General features: G+C 38.7%; 1 protein-coding gene and 1 long non-coding RNA gene across 2 annotated transcripts; both read right to left on the bottom strand.

Moving 5' to 3' along the window:
• Positions 1-1,383: 1,383 nt before the first annotated feature.
• Positions 1,384-18,022, bottom strand: rubcnl (rubicon like autophagy enhancer). The gene is made up of 13 exons (XM_053627873.1): positions 17,647-18,022; positions 17,228-17,289; positions 16,973-17,087; positions 15,430-15,498; positions 14,941-14,992; positions 14,770-14,851; positions 13,924-14,066; positions 13,265-13,329; positions 10,224-10,462; positions 8,529-8,590; positions 7,682-7,835; positions 3,792-3,882; positions 1,384-2,491 (listed from the first exon to the last, which is right to left on the bottom strand). Exons 1-13 carry the CDS (start codon positions 18,020-18,022, stop codon positions 2,400-2,402), a joined length of 1,602 nt encoding a protein of 533 aa, XP_053483848.1. The 3' UTR covers positions 1,384-2,399.
• A 5-nt stretch (positions 18,023-18,027) lies between these two features.
• On the bottom strand, positions 18,028-23,969 carry LOC128608549 (uncharacterized). The gene is made up of 3 exons (XR_008386093.1): positions 23,637-23,969; positions 22,722-22,764; positions 18,028-18,248 (listed from the first exon to the last, which is right to left on the bottom strand). It is a non-coding gene; the product is annotated as an uncharacterized LOC128608549 (long non-coding RNA).
• Between the last annotated feature and the right edge of the window lie 1,959 nt (positions 23,970-25,928).

Genomic DNA, 25,928 nt, shown 5'->3' with positions numbered 1-25,928 from the left:
ACAGGATGTTTGCACATAGTGTAGGTTGCGGGACCCGAAACATAATTTTGTTTAGGACTGAGTCTCACCTGGAGGCCCTAATTCAGAGTTGTTTGGGGGCACTGGTGAGGGCTGACATGGAAAATAAAAATAAAATATAAAAAAAAATCAGACTTATCAACCTGTACTAATAATAATATGTTTAATTTATATAGCGCCTTTCCAGAGCTCCAGGATGCTTTACAATAGCAATACAATAATACATAAGAACAATCATGGACATCACAGAATGTGAAAAACAATGAACAATCGAACACAAAAAAATAAAAAACACAGTAGAGATAGTACATTCACTAAGAGCAGAATGCATAGCAACACATTAGGACAAATAACACTGAGAAACCAATACGTTTTAATTTGAGATTTGAACTCGGAGATGGACATGATGCAGCAAAGAGTCAGAGGGAATGAATTCCAGATCTTGGGTGCTACAACACTGAAAGACCTGCCACTCATAGTAGAGAGACAAGACCTAGGGACAGAGAGGAGTCCACGCTCAGAGGATCTGAGAGAACGGGTTGGGTTGTAGAGGAGAAGCAGTTCACTAAGATAGCAAGGCGCCAAACCGTGAAGTCATTTAAATGTAAGCAAGATTATTATATATTTAATATGAAACAAAACCGGTAGCCAGCCGGTAGCTTGGTATGTGTAAGAAGTCTAGCATCATGACAGATAGTATCAAAAGCAGAACTAAGATCAAGTAATAGAAAAATAGAAAGCAAACCGGAATCGCTAGAAAGTAATAGGTCATTGACAACCCTTAAGAGGGCAATTTCAGTACTATGGTGAGGATGAAAGAAAGCTTGAAAGAGGTCAGAGGGATTATTTTGAGCAAGGACAGATTGGAGCTGGGAGGCAACAGTACTTTCCAGTATTTTGTAACTGAACGGTAAGTTAGAGATAGGATGAAAATTAGAAAGAACAGTAGGGTCCAAGATAATTTTTTTAAGAACTGGAGTCACTGCCGCAGTTTTAAGTGGTAGAGGGAGAGAAGCAGAAGCAAAAGATCTGTTTATGAGGTGAGAAATAGTTGCAGAAAGGACAGAATGATAGCATTTGAGGAGAAATTTAGGAGCAGGATCAAAGTGGCAAGACCAAGAACTGGATTTCAGTATTAGGTCACTGACAGAAGAGGGGTTCCTAGGAGTAAAGCTAGACAATTGTTGACGAGTGGTCAGGCAGAAAACTAAAATCTGAGGCATTGCCTATAAAGCACCGGCAGACAGCATTAAATTTTCCTGCTAATAATTCAGGAAAGAGCAACAGAGCTCTTAAGATACATGAACATCATGAGCTGGAGGTTGGGTGAGCTTATTTATTGTGTCAAACAAAACCTTAGGCCTATTGCTTGCTTTATTGATTATTGTAGATAACCGCGCACAGTTCAGAGCAGTTTTGTATGTGCTGAGGTGATCAATGAGAGCTAGATGGTAAACAGTAAGGCCAGTTTTCCTATAAAGCTGCTCGAGCCATCTACCAATGACTTTTAAGGTGTATACCAGGGGGAAGTGTGGGAGGAGGGGACAGGCCTAGTCTTAATAGGAGCGTGCTTATGCAAAATATCAGAAATAACAGAGTAGTATTTTTAGAGTATCATTGCAGGACAGGAGATATCAAAAACCTCAGAAATTGTAGAGGAAGCAATAGAAGCAGAGAGTAAAGTGTCATTAACAGATTTAAAGTCCCAATAGGATATCATTGTGTTACTGCATTTCTGTACTAATTTTCCATAAGATATCTGCAAAATATGCCAAAAGAGCTGACTTTTTCATTTACCTAATAAAAAGAAACAGATGAGCCAGTTGACAATTGCACTGGGGTTTTGAACATTTCAATATTAACTAACACTGTCTGGAGAAGATGTAAAGAGCTTAAGGTGTTGTTATATACAGTATATTGTATATCATCAATATAGAGCCTTCCTGACCTGTATTCATCTACACATACATCACACATAGACATAACCATTACGGACATACACATATATACATTACAGACATAAAGAAGAGTGACCAACTAAAACCAACATGAAGTGTTTTAGGCCACCATGAGTTAACAGAACAGCTTTTAAATGCAACCTTTTTTTTAAAAAAAAAAATCTGTTTTTTTAATGCATGGCATTTTTTCTATGAATACACAGTATTCAGTCATGTGCAGATAGAAAAGACTATAAAATAGTTTCATGAAATTTCAAGGCTTCCCCATGGTATTACAAGAAAACAATAGCATCTAATACTGGTCAAAAGTATAAATTTCAAGAATGCTATACTTAATAATGCTATATACTTCCAAAAGCTATACATTTGGAAGTAAATGAGTAGCATTTCATGACTTTTTATTTTTATTATTATTTCCTAATTTCATCTCCTGGCAGCTCTTCTCATTTGGATTCGGGTGCACTTAGGACAGGCTCCATCTCGGAAACACGAAGTGTGGAAACAAGCTCTACATGCTAAAGAGAGGGGGGGAAGAAAGCATGAGTTTCGGAACATTAAAAATAACTTGTTTGGTTAAAAAATACCCACTTATCTGAAATACACTCACTAAACACTTTATTAGGAACACTTGTACACCTACTCATTCATGCTATTATCAAATCAGCCAATGATATGGCAGCAATGTACAGTAGTGTCATTGATGGACACTTGTGAAGCAGAGACCGTTTAATTGACCCTTGCTCTCAATCAGGAACAGCATCTGACCCTGAGCAATTCTCATCCTCACTATTAAACAGCATCAGTACTTAAAATGGTTATCACCTTCAATAGTAGCAGGACCTTGAGTGATTCTCATCCTCATTAAGGATCAGCATCACACTTGAGTGACTATCATCCTCAAGAGGGAGCAATATCAAGACTTTTGAATAGTTATCCTTCCCCACAGAACAATGGGGTATCAGCATGTATCAGCATGCATTGCAAATACTGCCCAGGAAATGCACTGTCTGAGATGTGCAACAGGAAGTGTTACAAACACTCTTGACAACTTTGATATATGGCCTCCACTAGTTCCTAAAAGAAACTCCCCTTGTCGTTTGAACATAAGGAAGTAGAATGGTAGTGCTATTACATCTTGGTCACTCAGCAAAATGTAGGGTAGAACTTTTATAGGCAACACACATGTGATGTCATGATCACAAACTTTGCGATTACTCAGCTAGGAAATGATTGCAGGGGAAATCTCTGACTAATTCCGATGTATATTTCCATGGTGGTCCTCCACTTAGTCGCAGAATCATAGTTTCATTATGCTTTTTATTACACCTCAGCATTTTCTCTTGATCACCATTATAAAGAGGATTCCTTTATTATCGGAAGAGAAGTTTGTTAGGTTGTAGGAACAGAATCTACCCAGATGGCACTGAGTTATACTGACACAATGTGAAAAAATGGTTGATGAAGAAAAATAAGAATGGCTTTGTTCAACTATGAGTTATTTTAAAAACACTGCAATGTGCCAAGTGATGTGATATCACTGGGGTTGGTGTGGTGAAAGAACTTAATTTAAGTACTTAAATGAGCACATTTTATTTAAAAAAAACTTGTCTGTGTTTTTCTTACTATATTACCTCCCAACAGAGTTTTTAGACTGATTATATTCTTAGTCTGTGACATAGTGGACTAATATCAGGGTGTATTTATTGATAGAGACTTCAAAGCACTTCTGCAAGTTGTTCCGGATAAGTGTGTCTGTCAAAGGTCATAAATGTAAATGTAAATGTAAACATGCCATTGGGGTTAGTGGGAGGTCACCTTGGCAGCGTGTGCAGATGTCTGTTTGGAAGGGGAAGAGCACATCTTTTCCACGGCAGAACTCACAGATAAAGCCTTTGGCCTGGCACAGCTAGAGAGTGAGAGAGAGAGAGAGAGAGAGAGAGAGAGAGAGAGTGAAATGAGAAAAATGACAACAGTTATACTGAACCAGAGCATGAGAGAACCTTAGAATGACCTCTGAAAAAAGAATATGTTTAGTGCCACAAATTAAGCATGCTTCTTGTTTAATACTAGTGTTCAATCTCAAAAATTCTGAACTCAGGCAAAGAATAACTTTCAAAACTGTCACAGATTCCACCTTCGCTCAACTAAAGACAGGTCAGGGACGAAGACACGCCATCAGTGTGGTATTTCAGACAAGACATTCGGATATTGTGTTGGTACAGCTTTCGACGCGTTATTTTTTAATGTAGTGGCAAAAAAGTGGAGAATTTTGGAGCATCTAAAAAGGATCAAAATGATTTCTAATCACCAGAACATGAGTACATGATGACACAATGCGACCGGTAGAGAGCAGGCCAAACGTGGAATTGCGCAATATCTTCTTGTCGTTTTCGCACAGCGAAGTGTTTCAAATTAGTGATGGTTTCAGAGGTGGTGGCTATTCGCAAATTCGTCTCACGGGAGCTGCAGAAGTGCTCAGACCTCAGTAATTTGACACTCCTGCTAACACAGAAGATGACGAAGAGGCACAAAACAAAGATTATGTGTCCAGAAAGAAGAAATCATGTTTTGCACCAGAACCCCCTGGTTCCTCAGACTCTGGAATAGAGAAAGTGGGAAATGAGGAACAGCTTAAAGAAAGGGATGAAGATGGAAGTGATAAGGACATGGAAGAATAGCGTGAAGAAGAACAGCAAAGAACATTTCAAAGGAAGAAGATAAAAGAACAGCATAGTGTGAAAAGGCATAAGAAGGGGGGAATTAGCTCAGAAAATGATGAAGAGGAGGAGGAGAAGAGGAAAAGTAAGGGGAAGGTTTTAGATAGTGAGGAAGATGATCACATAAGCTCCAGCAGTTCAGATGAAGACAAAGAAAATTAGCATGCAAAAGAAAGAGGTGGAAAGACAAAGGAAAACACAAACTCTGACAGCAAGTAGGAGGTGAGGGATGAAGAGGTAAATGATGAAGACAAAGAAAATCAAAAGAAAGCAAAAGCTAGAGGTGGAAACACAAAGCAAAGTGTGAGTTCGGACAGCTTAGAGGAGGTGAGTGGTGAAGAGATGAAAAACAAGGGTAAGAAAAAGGTTGTTGAAAAAAGAGCAAAGCAGACGCTCATAAGATGAGAACATGAAAAGGGGACATCAAGGTACCAAAGTCACTGGAGAGTGAGGTGTTGAGAAAAGTGCAGAAGGAAGTCTTTGGGAGTAGCTCTGAAAGTGAAGAAGACAAGGCAAGGAAAATAGACAGGAAAGGAATGAGTGAGAGCAGTGATGATGAGAGTGATAATGAAACAAACAAAAAGAAAGATGTTGATAAAGTGTCCTCTGATGAAGAAGTGAAAGAAACAGTAAAAGCAAAGGATAAAGACAGGGAACAGGCAGAGGATTCAGACACTTCCTCTTCTTCCTTGCCCTCTCTGGAGGAGGATGAAGAAGCTGGAAGGGTAGAAGACGAAACAGGAGGAAGAGAAAAAAAAAGAGTGCGTCAGAGAAAAAGAGTAGTGAAATGAGTGAGAGCAAATCCAAAGGAGGAAAGGATGATAAGAATAAAGTAGTGACCAGACTTGAGCACTGTATTGCCCTTTGTGGTGTACAGCATAATAAGAAGCTTTTAGAGGGCTGCTGCTCAGTAAAGGCCAAAGTGGCTGTGCTGAAGACAGAACTGGAGGAGCTGAGGGTGGAGAGAAGTGTAAGAAGGCTAGAATGAAGAGAGGGGAAGCTCAGGAGCTGGCAGAACTGGATGTCAGCAACATAATCACCACTCTCACAGCTGCAGCACCATAGATGAAAACTCAGAGCTGCTCACCTCTACCATCAGCCTACAAACATTTGGTGAGCTCTGATTCAGACAGTTAGGAGGGCAACACAGACAAGGGTGGAAGAGAGCAACAGACTGGAGCAACCTGCGGGGGATCATCAGCAATGACGCAGACAGCAACTAGCCAGCTTTCTCACTATAGACTGTAGACAAAGTGTTCATAATTTATTCTATTCAGTTTTCTTCAGTTGACCTCAGTGTTTCAGTCTAGTTTATTTATGCTATTTGACTGAGTTTATTAATTTAGTATATTTTTGATGATTTGTTTGAAAGATTTTTGGGTTAAAATAAAGACCCATTTTTTGTGGAAAAGCTTGTGTTCTCGTGTCTGCCTACTTGGTCCCTCACATAAGAAGATGACAGCCCTTGCCCAAACACATATGGTGGCAGCAGTAGGATCTAGCCAGTAGAGAACACAATGTTTTTTTTCTGTTTACCCCACATGGCTGTTTTTTTGATGCCATGAGTCGGCCGCAGAAGAAAGGCATGCCTAAAGCCATCCCCTCACAGCAGGATGAGGATCGAGTTGATGAGGAGCAAGCTGGAGAATAGGTGATGGAAGGAGACCAGGAAAGGTCAAGTATGGAGCCATCAGTGGCTGAATTGACCAGCCTGTTTTGAGCCCATATGGCAAAGATGGAGGGCCAGGAGGCTTTGAGGAAGCAAGAGTTTGAAGAGCAGGAGCAACGTTTCAGAACCCTCCAGCATCAGTTCAGCTTACAGCAGATGGAGGTTCAGGCCCGCACTTCTCCTACCCCTGATATGCCTAATGTGGGCTCAAACCCCCTGCCAATTCCAGCGGTACATGCTGTAGACCGTGTAGACAGACCTTCTCCTTCTTCTCGTACATCTCGTTTGAGGAATTCCAATCATACTGAGGACTATCCCTGCCCACCAGTGACTAGAGAGCCCAGGTTAGAAAAATATCTGCCTCTGATGATATAGAACACTTCTTAGTCACTTTTGAGTGAACTGCTATTGCCTGTCGGTGGTCCAAACCTGATTGGGCATTCCATTTGATTCCCCTACTGACTGGCAAAGCAAGAGCTGCTTATGTTCAAATGGACTTGGATGACTCTATTGACTATGACAAAGGTAAAGCAGCTATCTTAATGAAGTATGATATCAACTGTAAGACCTATCGACAGCGGTTTCACTCATTGGAAGTAGACTGTCAGAGAGTCCAAAGGAACTCTATAATCGACTTAACGGACTCTATGGCAGGTGGGTCAAACTCAAAGAGAAAACTGCTGAGAAGGTGAGTGAGAACAAAATATTGGAACAATATCTCAGAATGCTGTCACCTGAGCTCCAACTCTGGGTTCAAGAACGTGATCCTGGGACTGCAGCAGAAGCCGCATCGCTGGAAGACGTCTTTGTGGCAAAATGGAGAAAGAATCAGCCATGGGTGGAAAAGCCTGTGTTCTCATATCTGCCTGCTTGGTCCCTCACACAGCTGGTTTATGTTTTAGTCTTGTCTCTCCCACTATTTCTTTATTTGCTTATTACATGATTAGGTGCACCTGTTTATGGTTAGGTCTTGATTAGTTTGGTTCTCTTGTGTCTTTGTTTCTTTGAGACATTTTGTCATTTATAAATGTGCGTTTCTGAGTCATGGTTATCCATGTTTCCTTGTTCTTGTTTTTTACTTCTAAGTTCCTAATTATAGTTCCTGGTTTTGACCTATACCTGTTTTTGTGTTTATATGAATACGGATTACTCTTGTTTATAGTGTCTGCCTGTGAATTCACCCCTACCTGGAATTACCACAACCATTTCTGGAATTACCCTAATAACCATCATGCAGTCCCAACTTACCGCATGTTACAACTACTTTCATACTTTCAACTACTTACATAATTATAATCATATCTGAGTTTGATACACACCTCACAAGCCTCCACATGGTTTGTTGCAGATTGCATCACAGCCTTTGCTGTGGTAAGAAGTTGACCCCTTTTGATCTTGACGAGGTCATCCATGGCGAAAAGGTGGAGTTCCTCGCTCAGGTGCGATGGAATCTGCTGGAACTCGGCCAGGACCCTGCATGTATAAAGAATGATGTCACACATGAGAGTCAGAGGCAGAGGGATGTCCTAACGTTATTTAAGGCTTTTCCACAAATCACAAGATTCAGATTGCAGGTTGACATGTTAGTCAAGAAAAAACAAGAAAAATACAAGGGAAAAAAAAAGAAAAAGAAAAGAAGGACTGGGAACTAGGGCTAGGAGTGGGAAAACTAACAAAAATGTTTAAAAACTGAACACTGGAAGACTTGGAACACACAGGGAACTAGAAACACATATAATACTTTGATAACAGCAGACTGGAGGGGACACTGATCATGGGGTGGCACAATACTGCAGCCTTTGTAGGAAAAGACAGCAGGGGGGACATAGACAGGGTCTGGGACATTATAAAGATAAGACTGGAATACATGCAATACTTTGGAATAACACATAAGACTTAAGGCAATATATGGGTCAGTCTATAGAACTGCCAAGATTGAACCAAGATCAATCAAAGCCATGTGACATGAAACTGTGTGTTTTCGAAGTATATTTGTTAGAGTATTTGATGCCCTAACCTTAATATAACCAGAAATGTAGCAGTTCATCACTGAATTGGAAAATTCAACTGTAGAATACGATTTAATCATTTCTGTTTTTTTGTGGGTTTTTTTTTTCTTTAACAAATATTTTTAAATTATATTTTTAACTATATAATCAACTTTACCCTTCAGATAGTCTGCATGCTCTTAGCAGCTTCTTAATGGAGATCAGCTGCTCCTGGATCTCCTGGAAGCGAAGAATGCAAGTGTGAAACATGAAAGGCAGTTTTAGAACTTTATTAGTAATATCCTGTAATGTGACACTGACTCAGACTGAATAAAGCTAAAGATGAGGATAAAAATATTTTTTAAATGTTAAAAATTAACAGGAAGGAAAAATCCTTTAGTCATTAAAATGCTAGAGCTTTCCTCTGCTTTGCACTGATCTCTGTATCAAGGTGTCTTTCCTTCTGTTGAGAAAAACATATCTTTTGAGATACTGACGTTAAAAATTTGTTAGCTAAGATGGAAAAATACCTTTGGGGAAAATAGAACAACTACAACAACTATTTCTTGTAAGAAGTAAAATATTTTTTCAGAACCATTACTCATAATTTTGTCCTCTGCGACCAGTGTCAGGCTGCTGAGACAGCTGCAGTTGCGGGTGATACTATGCTATTATAATAATTAATATATTAATAGTAATATTAATTTACAAACAGGATATCCAGGGCAAAACCAGAAACAAAAAAACCAGAGGGACGAACAAGATCAAAAACCAGTATAGCAAGCACAGAATTAAAGTCTTGTCAGATACAATGTACAGAGCTGAGTGGATAACTTGCACTAAATGAATGTCCATACACTCTTTTTATAGGGTGTATTTGTACAAATACGGCAGCCGTATTTGTCAGCGGGGTGTACTCTGGGCAATAGAGTCTGACGCTGATTCTGGCATCAACATGACACACAGGCTGCTACACCGAAGCTGATACAGAGAATTATGGGATATATAGGACAACAAAATGCCTGCTTCTTCAAAATGAATAAATTTTTCTTTTTTTATGGGCACGTTAATGTCATGGAACCTCTACAAAACAAGTTAGTTCCTGCTAACACTTAGGTTGTAACAGCTATAAACAGTTGTTTCCACACCAGCCTCTCTTTTCTCTCTCTCTTGAAGTTAATAAGATAATAAAACACAGCTTGTCATGTTATATGTCAGAAGACTTAAAATTACAGCTTTATCTCTGACTGTTACAAGATTGTTGACACTGGTGAAGTACTATACACAGTAAAATACCCAGAGTGTTTATTTAGTCCAGTGGACTTATATAAACACTGTAGGGTGTAAATTCAACACTGTGGGTGTTAAATCAACATAGGTGATTTTGCTGTGTATAAATGACAATATATTAGTAAAAGTGCATCAATATAATTGAATTACAGCTGGAACAACTGTCAAACCTGAAAAGTTACTGAAAATTAATCAACATCTTCTGATGCATCAGATTCAAGAATCTGATCAACAATTCTGTGGTATAAAGAGGTAGTCAGAATTTTATTTTTATTAAATTTTTATGCTAATATACCATTCAGACTCAATGATTTCCTGCCTCTGAATACAACCTGGGCAAGCAGCATTTGTTACATTTTAGACACAATCATAGTCATGAATAGAGTGAAAAGGTTGATGCATAAGTACTTACTTCCAACAATTTGATTCTTTACCCCTTTACTTGCCCTGTTTATACATATGCTGACTTTTCCACTCATTTATGCAATTTTATTAGTCTTTCATGTAGAAAATTCATTAGAATTATTTGTGTATATGTCATTTGGCTTTAGTTATGTGGCAATTCAAAGGTTAAAAAAATTACCCTGAATTTCTGCACCTCCTTGGCCTGGGAGTACAGGTTCTTGGCTACATTGGTGATCTTAAATAGTGGCTTTTCCCAAATGGACTCCAATAGCTGCTTGGAAAACTGGCACACTGTGTATCGTCCAAAATCCCAGTGGCTCAAAACACGTGCTGGGATTATGGCTTCACCTCCACCATGGCAGCCATCACAAAAATATTTGCCCAGGTAGTCACAGTATCGCAACCTCTTCATGTAACCTAGAGGACAAATGTGAGAATGGAACAGGAACACATCTGAAATAGACTTCTACAGCCAGGTTTCCATTCAAGTACTTTAAAAAAATGTTTTAGCAATTTGAAATATATTTTGTAAGCTGGGGCATGCGAAGAATTTCACTGTGCTGTAATGTACTGTATATGTGACCAATAAAGACTCATTATCATTATAAAGGTACTGCCTTGGACATAGGGTTCAGATGGGTCTCCACCCAGGAATAGGCTGTTCTGAACAAATCCCCCCCTGCACACATTACACTAATCAGTCTCAAGGTAAACTTGGAAATATCCCTAGTACAAAAACAGACTAAATGATTAATTGCAGTGGGAATGCCAGCCATCTTGTCATCCCAATGTGTGGTTAATATTATCACGCTTGCCAGTCAATTTAGGTAGGCTGCAACGGGTGGTTCCAGCTACTGTTAAGAATGCTTAGACTGTTCGAATTAATTAATTAACCTGCAACTAAACCCTCATCCTCATCCTCATCTCAGTGAGAGCAGAATGAGCTCCAACTCTCCGGAGGAAATGTGTTAGAATTGAGGGTGGCCTTGCTGGCCCTTAAGTTCTTCCTCTGTTGAGACACATCCTGATCTGCTCCAACCACACAGTGGTGATCACATACGTTAATCACCAGGGTGACACTTACCAGCTGGGTCAGCACAGTGGTGCAAGTGGACATCCTGTCAAGGCAGAGCTTACTCCAAGGAGAGTGACGTTTGCACCCAGAGGTGGTGCAGCAGATCTGGGAAATTTTTTCCAGGCAAAGAGGGACCTCTTTACCAATGCTGAGTCAGTTCACCATTGAATGTTGTTTTCCCTATTGCCCCTCTGCGACAAAATGCAGTAGCCCACGATTGACCTTGTGACCTACTGTCTATGTTCCCAGATCCTTCATTGATTCTGCCCATCCTACACAGCATTCAGCAATGGAACCACAAGGTTCTGTGAAAAGCCTCCAAAATAGCCAGTGAAACCCTGGTTCCCACTCCTGATCTAGTGGCTGAGACACCCTGGGAAATCTTTCCTGGGCAGGCTTATTGTCATAGACAAAAGGAAAGCTGTGGCACCCCACCCAGACTATTTGTGCTATGGGTTTGGCTTCATGGTACAGTGGGCAGACTGATGACTATGTCATAGCAATTCAGGGAATGAAGTATGAGAGTTGGCTTTGTATGCTGGGAGCCACCCTCTATCTGCCACTTTCCTTAAGAGTCAGGCATGGGATCTCCCCCTTCTGTTGGTGTTTGTTAAAATCTTTCCATATGAACACGTACAGTACGTTGGTTTGGAATAGGTACCATTAAAGACAGCCCTTTGTGCTGGCAATCACGGCAGAAAAAGTGAGATAAGTTTGATCTGTGGGAATGGCAGAGGGTTCTGGAATTAACCTTGAGGCACAAACCAGGATTCCTGTCTAAGGTTATGTATCTTATGAACCAAGTGAATGATCTCACAGTGCTCTGCTCAGGTCAATAAGTAGAACATTTAATGTAATTATTCATTTATCTTTTACTGTGCTAAGACACAGTGTCCTGTCTAAGTAGTTTGGCCCACTGTGTGACATATCATCACTATGACCTAAGAAACAGGCTAGAAGCCAAATCCTACCTTTATGTGCCATTTCACAAGGAGTGTTTCTGCACTAGTGTAACTGCAGCTACCTGGGTGTCACTGTACACATTTCCAGGTTCTACAAGGTCAGCAATGCCCCTCCCAGTTGAGGGAGTATGGTGATCATATCCTAGCACACTTTCAGTCCTAGGCTGAGTCAGGAAAAGTTATTTTTCTGATATTTAAACTCTTCCCCTAGTGGTTAGGACAGGTGAAATAGAATGCTATTTACGCATGTAACCATGATCCTGTGAACATAGGATAACAGCCAAGTGCTCTGTTACTCAGAACCAACACCAAGCCGGTGGAAACTCACTGAGAAGGTTCCAGGGACAAGTGGTCACTTATTACTTGTGGTAAGGTGTCTACATGGGTCCTCGCAAGCACTACAAGGCATCCAGGAGTTTGTAATCCAATCATCCAGGAATGGATGAAGCAGGAATGTTTTTTTACATTTATTATAGACTAGATTTATTAACATATCTATAGACTGATATATAGATCTATAGACTGAACTATGGCAAACTCATATATTTAAAAAAAAAAATTAAAATAAGCTACATCACATGAAACTAGAATAAAAACTACAGTGGAGATCATTCTCGCACACTTTTTTGTGCTTTTTTATGAAGTGCACCTTCTTATTTGGTGAATAAATGTCGTAAATAACTGACCTTACAGATAAAGAAAGAAAAAGACAGAACACAAAAAAAGACAGAAATTTCTTTTTTTTAAAAAACAAAACAAAAATCACTTTACATAGTATCATATGATCACAATTGACTGACTTTACACTGCCACTTTCCAGTTTAGCGCACGAGCACTTCTAATTCACATCTGAATGCAGATACAGAGAGTGTCACTGTGTTACACCCCTAATGCATATAGGTATAGTGTTCTAAGGAGAGCATTTTAAACAATATGCCAGTTGGTAAACCAGATTAAATCCTTTTCGTCAACACTCTTTGATAATCATTATTTTATCAGAGTGCTTACTGTGACAGATGGACTTTTGACCATACATCAGTTTTAACACTGAGAAATTGTCATCAGCAAGTTGGTTAATAAATGGACAATTTTTACAACTGTGTATTGAAATAAAGTGCAAAGTTATTTTATCTTCATCATTTACGTAACACAAAAGTTTGTGATACTACCAAAATGACTTACGTGGCTCGATTTCTGTCCCACAGCCAGCACAAAGGAATTGCTGAGAGGCAATGACATCACTGCGCCTGTGCAATACAAGATAAAATAAAATAAAAAGACACTGAAAGCATAAAGTCAACACAAACAAAAAGGCATCTAATTCTTTAAACGTATTCATAATAAGTATCTTGTAATTCATAATAATTTATAGTATAATTGGAAGGAGCAGCGAGTCTGTCCTTCTTGGAAATCCTTCATGTTCACTGAGAAAACTTTCAAGGAATACATGTAGAAATGTAAGTGAACTCCTGATCCTGTTTTGATTAAGTGATGTATAGAAGATTTTCAGATGCTAGGTGTGATATGTGATAGCTAGTTTTAGTTAGTTTCAGTGATGCAATGATGTATGATAAAGCTGAATCCTGAATGAGCAGCTACCAGGGTTAATTTGCTTTTGTTCAATAAGAATAAGAACAGCTAAACAATTTTTTTTACTACAATATCATCATAAAACATTACTGTAAAATTAGATTGTAATGTACACACAATCAGGGAAAATATGAAACAACTAACTCACACCTTGAAAAAATAATCCACATGTGGATGCGACATACAGATAGAACTAGTATTGCAGATATTATATAAGAAAATATTTGTATATGCAGCGATTTCTGAATCACCTCTGTGACGGTTTCACACTGGATATTATCTGAAATTGGGGTGGAGTCCACATCAGCGGCCCCCTCATTCGGCTTTTCTGACGGATCTCATCACTCAAGCTGGCTTCGCCTCCTGACGCCAGGGAGACAGTAACCAAGGGAAACTATAAGCAAAATAAAGATAGTTGTCAGCACACTGAACTTCCGTGGTCTCAGAACACTACTAAAAGTTATCTTTTAATTAATTTGTTATAAAGCATCTACTTTATAAGAGTTGAATTAAAAATACTGTTATTCTTTACATAATGGGCCAAAACCACGTGTTATTATTGACTAAAAGCAGTAGTGATGATAAAGTACATGAAGTGTATCGGTCATTAAGAGAAAAAAACTCCAGACACAGTGTTTTTGGAAGCTACTTATTGTATGCTACTCTAATTATATGAAATATTTAGTTTCAGTGGTGTGTGAACAAGATATTCAGTGAGATTTCATATGAAATCTTTAGACGAGGACCTCTCACACTGCTAAACAATGGATTTGTTTCCATTTTATAATATTTTTTTTTACTAAATAAAAAGAATCTGCTGAGTAGAATACTGTGTTAGTGTTTGATGACATATAAACAGGACTCAGGTCTGGTTGTTCTTGAATCTGGCTGTTTATTTTGTAAAAATAAATTATTAGAAATTATTAGACTACTGAATAAAATTGAATACAATTAAAATAAAATGAATAAAAACTTACTTGTTTTTATATAACAGTTTACTAAAAACGACTGAAATTACTGCAAAGTTTGTGGGAGCACTTTGAGTGTATGTGTATGTGTGCGTATGTGTGTTTGTGCGTGTGTGTTCACATTCTCACTTCCCCTAGCAGCTCTTCTGAGGAAATGCACCACCTCTCGAGTTCTGTGAGCAGGTTCTGAGCGAGAATTTCTGCTGAACATCTGATGCACACAGACATAAACACACCTGAGCATCCGAACAAGTAAAACCTTCTCACATGTAAATCATTATATCAGAATATCATACATACCTGTGGACTAAACTCTGGGAACTTCTGTTTGAGAGTCTATGGTCATAGAGTTCTGACAAAAAACAACAAAAAATAAAACTTTTAAAAATGATTAGAAATTGAAGTTACAGTAAAGTGTACAACTGAATTAGTAGTGAGGTCGCAATTTGACATGTTTACAACAAAAATAATTGACAGGTTTTGAGTGTAGATTGAAATGTACAATAAAGTTTATAAGATTACTGTTAGTAGATTTATGGTTTATGAAAGTTAATTAGGGTAATAATGATGCAGGGAAGTCTTCAGGGATGTTTACTGTGAATTTAGTATAAAAACCTGTGGGAAGTTTATAGGTTAAATGTGTTTACATAGATGTTTGTGAGGTTTGAGTACACAATGGCGTCTACAGTGAAATTTACATGAAGAATTAAATGTTTACTGTAAAGTTTAGGACTTCCCTGTGATGTTTGATTCCATTGTGAAGTTTACAGTAAGGTTGGTTTCAGTTACCATTCTTATGCTGATGACATTCAAATCTATACAGCTTGTAGATCTGCTCCCACTCTGCAGACCGGTCCACTATCAGCATGTGTAAATTAAATAAAAGGATGGCTTAATTCCAACTTTTAAAAACTGAACATGGACAAAACTGAGCTCATTATTATCAGAACACCAACACTTACTAAAAATATCCTTTGTGACCTTACTTGTGACACTGATAATACTCTCATTAAACCATCTAGTACTGTAAAAAATCATTGATCATCATTGATCCCTCCCTCACCTTTGAAGCGCATATAAACTCAGTTTCTAAATTTGGATTCTTTCACCTTTGTTGCATTGTTCGCCTCTGTCCCTTCATTAGCCTCAAAGATGCTGAAACACTGGTTCATGCATTTATGTCCTCATGTCTTGACTATTACAATGCAATCCTCATTGATTTACCTGCTAAATCTATTGCTAGGTTACAATATATGTACTCTGTTGCTAGACATCTTACACCTACGAAGCGCTCAGCTCACATTGCTCCTGTAATAATCCTGTCTGAACTGCATTGGCTATGGTTTTGTTTCGCATTAAACATAAAAAAAAATCCTGCTTACATTAAAATCACTTCATGGTTTGGCACCTTACTATCTTAGTGAACTGCTTCTCCCCTACAATCTGATCCACTCTCTCAGGTCCTCTGGGCTCCTCTCTATCCCTAGATCTCGTCTCTCTACTACGGGTGGAGGGGTTTCAGCGTTGTAGCACCCAAGATCTGGAATTCACTCCCTCTGACTCTTCGCAGCATCACATCCATCTCTGAGTTCAAATCTCAATTTAAAACGTATCTATTCTCTCTGTGTTATTTGTCCTAATGTGTTGCTATGCATTTTGCTCTTAGTGATTGTACTATCTGTAATGTGTTTTTAGTTTTTTTGTGTTTGATTGTTCATTGTTTTTTACATTTTGTGTTTGTCCATGATTGTTCATATGCATTATTGTATTGCCATTGTAAAGCATCCTTGAGCTCTGGAAAGGCACTATATAAATTAAACATATTATGATGATGATGATGATGATGATGATTATAGAAGGGTCAAGTTTACATTGAGGTTATGAGTTTCCAATGAAGTTTAAAAGGTTATATTGGTGATAACTGTGAAGTGGAATAGTTTATAGTTACAACAAGTTTATGAGTTTACAGTGAAATTTACATTTCACAAGATTCATATTTTTACAGTAAGGTTTATGAAATTACAGTAATGTTTGAGTTTATAGTGATGTTTGTAGTGATGCTTATGAGTTTACAGTGACGTTTATAGAACAGTTAATGAATTTATAGTGGCTAGTGTGAAGCTTTTACATTGACATTTATGAGTTTATCATGAATGTTTAGGTCATGTAGTTTAATGAGTAGAAAAACCAGCAGGGGAAGATGTATGACTATGCAAGGAGCAGAGCAAAACAAAAAGTTTAAACAGGAAAGGAAGGAATGACCAGCAGGTGAAACATCTATATCACTTTGCTAAATGTAGAGTAACCCAAATCAGAGTGATCTGATCTTCACCTTCATAGCCACTGTCAGTTGAGGAAAAGGAGTCTGAGTGTTTTTGTGACACAGCCCACTTTGCTGCCTCGAGAACCTCCAGCACCATATCCACCACTACAAAGTGAGCATTCTCCTACACACACACACACACATGCACACACACACACACACACACACACACACACACACACACACACACACACACACACACACTTACTTATTAGTTGGCACAAAGCTACACAAACCATAAACAGTTCTGTTCACACATATTACCTGGTCAAGGTGCACACTGTTCCTGTAGAATGCTTCAGAAATTTGCTCTTCGTGTTCAGCACCTTCAACACCAAATCACACAGTGTGTATAAAAGTATAAACTATGGATGTGTGCTTGCATGTCATTTATGTACTTATAATTACTCACTACTTATTATAGTGCTTTACAGTACTACAAGACCAGTTTACAATATAACAGGAACCTATATATGGAATAAACACATTATTTTGTAAATTAATCCAATTAAACTACAATCATGCTGCTGAACTGCTATTCCTGTTATATTGTAATTAAATTGCAGATTAAAAATAAGTAAACACCTCCTCTGATGCTCCTATCCAGCTTTACAAAAATAAAGTGTGTGTGTGTGTGTGTGTGTGTGTGTGTGTGTGTGTGTGTGTGTGTTAGTAAAGCTCACCTGAGATCAGACATTTGTTCAAGCAGATTACGGATCCTTTTCCCAGTTTTGAGGCACCAATGTTTAAAAGATCACTTTTCTCGCATGAAGAAGATTGGGAGTCAGAAGATCCACATGAGAGGTTTCTTTGCTTATCAGAACATTGTTCATCCTTGACAGCTGCTGGAGCACAGTGTGTATCCAAAAGCAAAACTTGAGAAATCCTCTGAGATGAAGAGGTAGGAACTGTTTGTTCTTCTGGAAATATGTTCTGGAGCGTTTTTGAAACAGAGGAAAATCCAACAAAAGAAAATTCCTCCCCCTTTCGAAAATTTTCATCTGAGTGTTCATGGAAAACTCTCTCTCTATTATTTGAAGCCGCTGAAGGCTTCTTCATTTTCTTTGCTTGACGGCGGGATATGACAGGACTGCTCCTGGGTAGGTAGTAACATCCTTCATCTTCAGATTCTCTGGAAATGGAGCTTTGTCCATCTGGGAAGTTTCCGAATAGAGGTTGGAGGTCCCTCTGGTTTCCCTGGTTACCTTCCACGATTTGCTTTTCTACTCGCATCGTGAAATTGGCAGAACCGTAGCCATCAGGGAAAGGGTCCGAAAGACTCATTCTGAAGAAACGGAAGGAAACAGAGAACACTGTAAGGAGGAATAATCAGAAGAGACAAAAGTGCTGCTCACGTAACCAAAAGAGTACTGGTCAGATGATAAAAGATCATCTGGGTCATTATTATAATATAAGGAATGGTGGGTGCACATGAGAATAAAACAACAATTTTACACATAACCATAACATTGTGAAGAATATGTTCTGTGTTTACATACCTGGCTATACCAAGCTGTTTAGTGTGTTTGATCTTGTTACTGGTTCTCTTGTGTTGCTCTTGCCTGCCCTAGTTCATGTTGTTTGTTGATCGTCTGACCCTTGACTGGATTTTGACACTGCTTCTGCACTACGTATTGGTCTTGTTTGCAACTTTCTATAAAGCTCACTATATCTGCACCTACGTCCGTATCTGCTGCCATAACAAACACACATTAATGTGTTGTCGTTTCTATAGGAACAGTTTCCACAGATGCTCGCTACAATCTAAGACTAATAATAATTACTAATTTTAATAATTTTATATTAATATTTGAAGTTTTCTGTAAGAGGATGTTTGTTTAGCATTTTTGGATGGAATCGCCAGTGTCAGTGCTTTGCAGCATTCAGAGGTAAAGCTGTAACTTTAAAATTTACACTGGAAAGTCTTCAAGATGTGTGGCATTTCATACAAATTTTTTTAATGGTAATTGTTAAAAATGCAAATTTCCATGGTATAAGAGGAATAGAACATTCCTCTTCACATTTGCCTGCATTACACCACCTCATCGCTTATTAGTTTTCATATAACAGTACACCCCCAAGTGTTATTGTTTATAAATATTTTAAAATATTTAAAATGTATTCATCTTCAGTGGTTGCTACTATAAGCTGGGGTAAATGTGGTTGTTATGCAATAAAGGCAACAGTTACTTAATAACACATACTGAAATGGTCTAATTCATGAAGATAACAAGTTCTAATCTGAGTAGCACACTACAGTCAGATTAAACCCTGTTTTACTCAAATCAACACGTTGTTTGGCAATATGTGTGAGGAAACAAAATCTGAAGAAGCAAAGCTTGACAAAACGCGTATGACATAATCCACGGGAAGACAAGTCATGACATGCAAAACCTCTAGTGTTGCATAAACTCTCGTTTCTCTAAGTGAACACCTGCAATGGTCCATACCTCCATTTCTCCATCTCTTTACCACATGCCTTTGCTGTTTAATTACATTGAAGCTTTGGAGTAGTTACTGAACAAAATTACTTCAAGGTGAATAATTAATAGTTATTAATACAATGTATGTGTTAATTACACCATGAATGTAGCAATAGTATCATGTTGTCTAATCTTTCCATACATTAATAAACCAAATACCCCAACACATGGCAATTTTCTGAAACCTTCAAGATGTACAGGAGAAATATTTAAATCTTATTCTGTAGGAGCATGGCCTGTAGCCTATCCATGATCCATGAGCCTATCCCAGGAAAGCTGGACATGGGATGCTGGGCACCATGCACACACAGAGAAACCCATCTGAACACTGGGGAGGACACACACTAAAAGTCCACACTACCACAACCAAGAATCGCCACGGAACCAAGAAACCAAGGATGAAACCAGGGACCTTGTGAGGTAGGATGTCTATAATGCACCAAAATGCCACTTTCGCCTAAGTAAATTTCTATCAATTTCTTACCCCAAATAACAACAGGGTTCAGAAAATCTTCCATATTTTCCAAATTCATAGCCAATCTTTAAAAAAAAAATCTGCATGAACAGATAAATTAACAGAATTTCTGAAGAAATACACATCAGTGTCCATGTATAAAGTTTCTCTCTCTTGCATCTCTGCCATTCTAATTTGTAATAAATGTATCATAGTTAGGGGTGGGTTATAAGAGGGCAAGAATAGATTAGAGGGCAAGAATAGATTAAAGACAGTCTTTGGTAATTTTGGGACATCTTGAAAATGATTACACTATAAGCATTTGTAGATGATTTGAACTAATGTTGCACTTAAAAATAGTAGTTCATCTTATATAAGCATTATAAATATGTGGAATATACTGATCACGAGAATTTTATAACCTTATAACTAGCCAAAGCATGTATCATTGGTCCTACCTCAAGCATTTTTGGGTTCTGCTTCCTGTTTGACACTGACAACAAGTGGTTTTAAGGAGTCATGTCGCTTCTATCAAGCGGTTCCACTGTAAGGTCTTTATAAAATAAGTTTTGACTTCCACTTATAAAGCCAAAAAATACATGCTACTAAGCTTAAATGTCCTAATATACAGTATATGGTCTGTGGACATCTGACCATCACACCCATATGTGGTTCTTCCACATGTGGTTGTAAGCAGACAATTGTATAGAATGTGTTTGTATGCTGTAGCATTACAGTTTTCCTTCACTGGAACTCACCCCACTGAACACGTTTTGGGAGGTCACCCAACATCAGTGCCTGACCTCAACATCACTAATGCTCTTGTAGCTGAATGAACACAAATCCCCATAGCCACGCTCCAAAATCTAGTGGAAAGCTTTCCCAGAAGAGTGGAGCTTATTGTAACAGTAAATCTGGAATGGGATGTTCAACAAGTGCATAGGACTGTGATGGTTAGATGTACACAAAACTTTTGCTATATAGTGTCCCTGATGTCCCAGTATACCTATATAATCGGAGTATACATTCCCCCCAGCGTTAATGCTAAGGAGGCGCACTGTGACCTGTATGGTGCTATTGACCAGCTGCAGAATACACGGGCTGTTTATCATCGTCTGAGATTTCAACCATGAGAATCTCAAATCAGTGCTTTCTAAATTCCATCAACATGTGAACTTTGCAAAGAGAGGGGCGAACACGCTGGATCTTGTTTACACAAACATACCGTGTATTTCATCTACTCAGACCACATCTCTGTTATGCTAATCCCAGCATACAGACAGTCACTTCACAGATAGCTGTGACACGCAGTGCAGGGGTGACAGGTGTCTGTTAGTGTGACAGTGCACACTGTTAGTGTGACAGTGCATCAGCAACTACAAGACAACATCACCTGCCTGTGACAGTGATGCCTCCCTTCCAGATGCACTGAACAACTTCTACACCTGGTTAGAGGCACAAAATGATGTGACGGTGAGGAACACCACCTTCTTCCCAAAGACCAGATGCTGTGTCAAACCATGGCTGATGTGAGGAAAACTCTATGCAGAGTCAACCCACGGAAAGCTGCTGGACCGGACAAGATTCCAGGGAGAGTGCTCAGAGGATGTGCAAACCAGCTGGCAGATGTTTTCACGGACATCTTCAACATCTCCTTGAGCAGTGCCGTTGTTCCAACATGCTTCAAGGCCACCACCATTGTCCCCATGCTGAAGAAGTCTTTAGTGTCCTGCCTTAACGACTACCGTCCCATTGCACTCACACCCATCATCACTGGAACCCCTGCAATTCGCATATTGTCTAAACCGCTCAACAGTTGATGCCATCGCCACCAACCTACATCTCGCCCTCACCCACCTGGACAAAAAGGACACCTACATTCGAAATGCTGTTCATAGACTTCAGTTCAGTATTCAACACAATCATTCCTCAGCAGCTGATTGGAAAGCTGAACCTACTGGGCCTGAACACCTGCATCTGCAACTGGATCCTGGATTTCCTGACTGGGAGACCTCAGTCAGTATGGATCAGGAACAGCATCGCCAGCACAACCACACTGAGCACAGGGGCCCATTAGGGCTGTGTGCTCAGTCCACTGTTCATTGTTCACAGTTCACTTTGCTGACTCACGTCTCTGCAGCACTGCACAGCTCGAATCACATCAAGTTCGCCATGACACAAATGTGATGGGTCTCGTCAGCAAGAACGACAAGTCACTATACAGAGAGCAGGTGCAGCGGCTAACGGACTGGTGCAGAGCCAGCAACCTGTCTCTCAATGTGGACAAAACAAAAGAGATGGTTGTTGACTTCAGGAGAGCATGGAGCGACCACTAACTGCTGAACATTGACGGCTCCTCGTGGAGATCGTCAAGAGCACCAAATTCCTCGGTGTTCACCTGGTGGAATACTGCTGAATACTATGTCATAGTATGTTGTGTTTATATTCACAGCATTTTTATTTGTTTATTTATTTAAATTATATTGTTATTCTTTTGCACTATCTTTTAGCACTACTTGTTATATTGAACACTTCCATACTAGAACTGTGTACTGGTTGGCGCTACCCTGTCACTTACTGTGCCCATTGTGCTGTTTTAGTAGTTACTGTACAGTCTTGTGTTATTTGCACGCGTTTGCACATGCACTTTATGTAGAACGTGTAGTTATATTTAGTTCTGTGTCGTCTCGTGTGGTTAGTGTGTTGTTTTATGTAGCACCATGGTCCTGGAGGAACATTGTTCCGTTTCACTATGTAGCCTACTGTACCAGCTGTATATGATTGAAATAACAACAAAAAAAAGCCATTTGACTTGACTTACCTCAATTCACCCTAAAGAAACTTTGTAGGAATTTCATTCCATGCTGCAAACAAGAAAATAACAGAAAAACCTCATTTGTATCTTGGTTAAAAAACAACAACCAAAGTCTAATATATAAGAGACATAAATAGATGTAAACACTCTAATATTACCATGGCGTGAAGTGTCAGGAAGAGAAATAAATGCACCCAAAACCGGAATTTCCTGATTCTCGCAATGATTAAGAGTTCTTGATAAGAACCCGACACTGCAGTATTAAAAGTGTGTTGCACTCGGCAGTAAATACACAATTCATTTACTGAGTTTAGGGGCATGAGTCTCTCTCTCTCTCTCTCTCTCTCTCTCTCTCCCTCACTTACTCTCACATCCTCTCTCTCTCTCTCTCTCTCACTTACTCTCACTCTCTCTCTCTCTCTCTCTCTCTCTCTCTCTCTCACACACACACACACACACACACACACACACACACACACTATGCAACATATTTAAAGTCATGTAGTGGGTGCTGTTACCTCAAATATTCAATATTTCTAACTTTCAGGGGTTTTTTTTGTTTTTGTTTTTTATTTAAAAATATGCACACTACTGAAGGTGTAAAAGCTTTCTTTCTTTCTTTCTTTTTTATTAAAAATTCCAAAGTTATTTGTTTTAAGTAATCCCTTTATCCTGGTCAGAGTTACGGTGGATCTGGATGTATATATATATATATATATATATATATATATATATATATGTGTGTGTGTGTGTGTGTGTGTGTGTGTGTGTGCATATATAATGTGTGTGTGTGTGTGTGTGGTTAGTAATCGCGTTTATGATGCTGTCACATGAATGCAAATGCACCGGGTTCAATAGAATCAAGTGAGTCTGAAACCAGACCAACGCTGCAGCAGGTGCTGGGAACACTTGTGTACAAACCTTAGTGTAGCCTAGTGGTTTTCAAAGTGGGGGCCTCAACAATTTGGTGTGCCCATCCCTCCCACTAGTATGTTGTCTCTTTCTCACTCTCAGACAACCACACACACACATACACACACACACACACACACACACACACACATAATCAATTCCTAATGTAATGTAATGTAAAGATGTAAGATGTAATTATTCATAAAAAAGGGGTATATATTCAGAAGTCTGTATTTTTAATGTGTTTTAAAGACATCTTGCAAAAGGGGGGCCTCGGTCAAATGTTAATGCCATTTGGGGGCCTTGCCCTGGAAAAGTTTGGGAACCCCTGGTGTAGCCAGATTTTGGGAGCATATTTTTCTGAGGAAACTGGAAAACCTGGAGGAAACCCACATGGACCCGGGGAGAACATGTACAACAATTCCACACAAACAGTCACCCGAGTTTAGGATTTAACCTGAGAACCCGGAGACATTTAAAAGATGTGAAAAAGACGTATTTGCCTGATATTCAGGGTCAATTTGTTTAAATTTCAACATAAAATGTAATATGGCCCAAAATTATACATAATTAGGGACAGCAAACTGCTAAGGGGGACTTGATCTGAATAAGTTGTTCAAAAATGGGTGTGATTGTCAGGTGTCCACAAACATGTGTCCATATAGTGTATAATCATTAATATGGTGAAGTTTTCTGATTTTATAACATTTATAGAAGGAGTCTCCAGTGTCAGAACTCTATAACAGCTAGTACATTTCTGTTTTCTCAGTAACATCATAAACTGTAATTTTTTTTCAATTCTAAAAGAAGAAAAAAAAAAAAGTGAGGCTAGTGAGGGAACAACCAGGAACAAATCTGAGTTGTGGATTTTCCACAACATTAAATGTATAAATAACTATAAACAGTTAAAAAGCACAACACGCTATTCATTAATATGATGGGACTGAGGTGACAATAGTAAGTCCTCTTCATCAAATCACCTATTGCTGAATATTTTCCTGTAACATCACACACATACACTCCCAAATGTTATTCCTTACATGCAATCCCAAAACAAATATAAAATAAGATTGTTCTCAGTTTTGTTGACAATGACAAGTAAAAATAAGCTTTTGGTTATTATTATTTTTATTATTATTATTATTATTATTATATAACTGTGACAAATTGTGTGACAGAAAATTGCATCAGTTACCAATTAATTAAAGATTCTCATCTATTCTTCAGTACTATAATTAGTATTGAAAACGTTTAAAGGAAATAAAACAAGATACACAGCACTTAAACCTTAAACAAATAACACATGACAAATTAAAAAAAAGATTTTTACCTGATTTTTGGTTGAACTGCGTAGTATTATTCATTTCTTTAGCTCCAGCTTAAAGCAGTGTAGAGCCACTGAGTACGTAATGTGAAATCATTGTGGAAAAAAATACTTCATGTTTGTCGTGTGGTGATGTTGGTTTCACTTACTGAGTTAAAAAAAAAGAGGAACCTATGTCAGCTTGCAGAAGTTTCAGTTCCAGTATGTAAGATGTGTTTGCAAGTGAATAATTAATCTATAATTATATGACTATAATCAGTGTGATCTTGTGGTCTGGTGTTTTGTTGAAGCCCTAAGAAACTAATCAGTGAACACACACAAACACACACTAATATACACAGACTGAAAACGTATGTTTTAGATAATGTTGTCTTAAAAAGAGTTTAAGCAGGGGGAAATGCTAAAATCTAAAAAAAACACCTACACTATATGGCCAAAAGTTTGTGGACACCTGACCATCAGCCCCATCTGCTGTTATAATATGTCTTTGCTGTTATAATAAACATATGGATTTATGCTCATTCAACCACAAGAGTTAGGCCAGGCCCCGATGCTGGGCGAGGAGGTCTGGTTGAGTTCTTCCACTCCAAAACCATGTCTTCATGGAGCTCACTGTGCACAGGAGCATTGTCATGCTGGAACAGAAACAGAAATCTTGATTTTACAGCATACAAAGACATTCTATAACATTGTGAGCTTCAAACTTTGTGGCATCAGTTTGGGGTAGAACCACATACGGATGTGATGGTGTGTGTCCACACACATTTTGGCATATAGTGTACTTTGAACCTTTTGCATATCCAAAATATAACCAGCAGAGGGCGCTTGTAGTCAAACCCTAAACCCTGGTCCCAAGTCAGCATTTTAGTGTTGTTTTTAACACAACCTTGACTTCCTCTAACCATTTCAACCTTTTCATAAACTCATGTCGCCATCTTACGGAGTGTTTGATACTTTAGCTCCAGTAAGGTTTGTGA

This window comes from Ictalurus furcatus, chromosome 6 (assembly GCF_023375685.1).
Source record: "Ictalurus furcatus strain D&B chromosome 6, Billie_1.0, whole genome shotgun sequence".
NCBI lineage: Eukaryota > Metazoa > Chordata > Actinopteri > Siluriformes > Ictaluridae > Ictalurus > Ictalurus furcatus.
The sequence above is the reverse complement of the archived record's forward strand: the minus strand, read 5'-3'. Positions and strand labels throughout refer to the sequence as shown.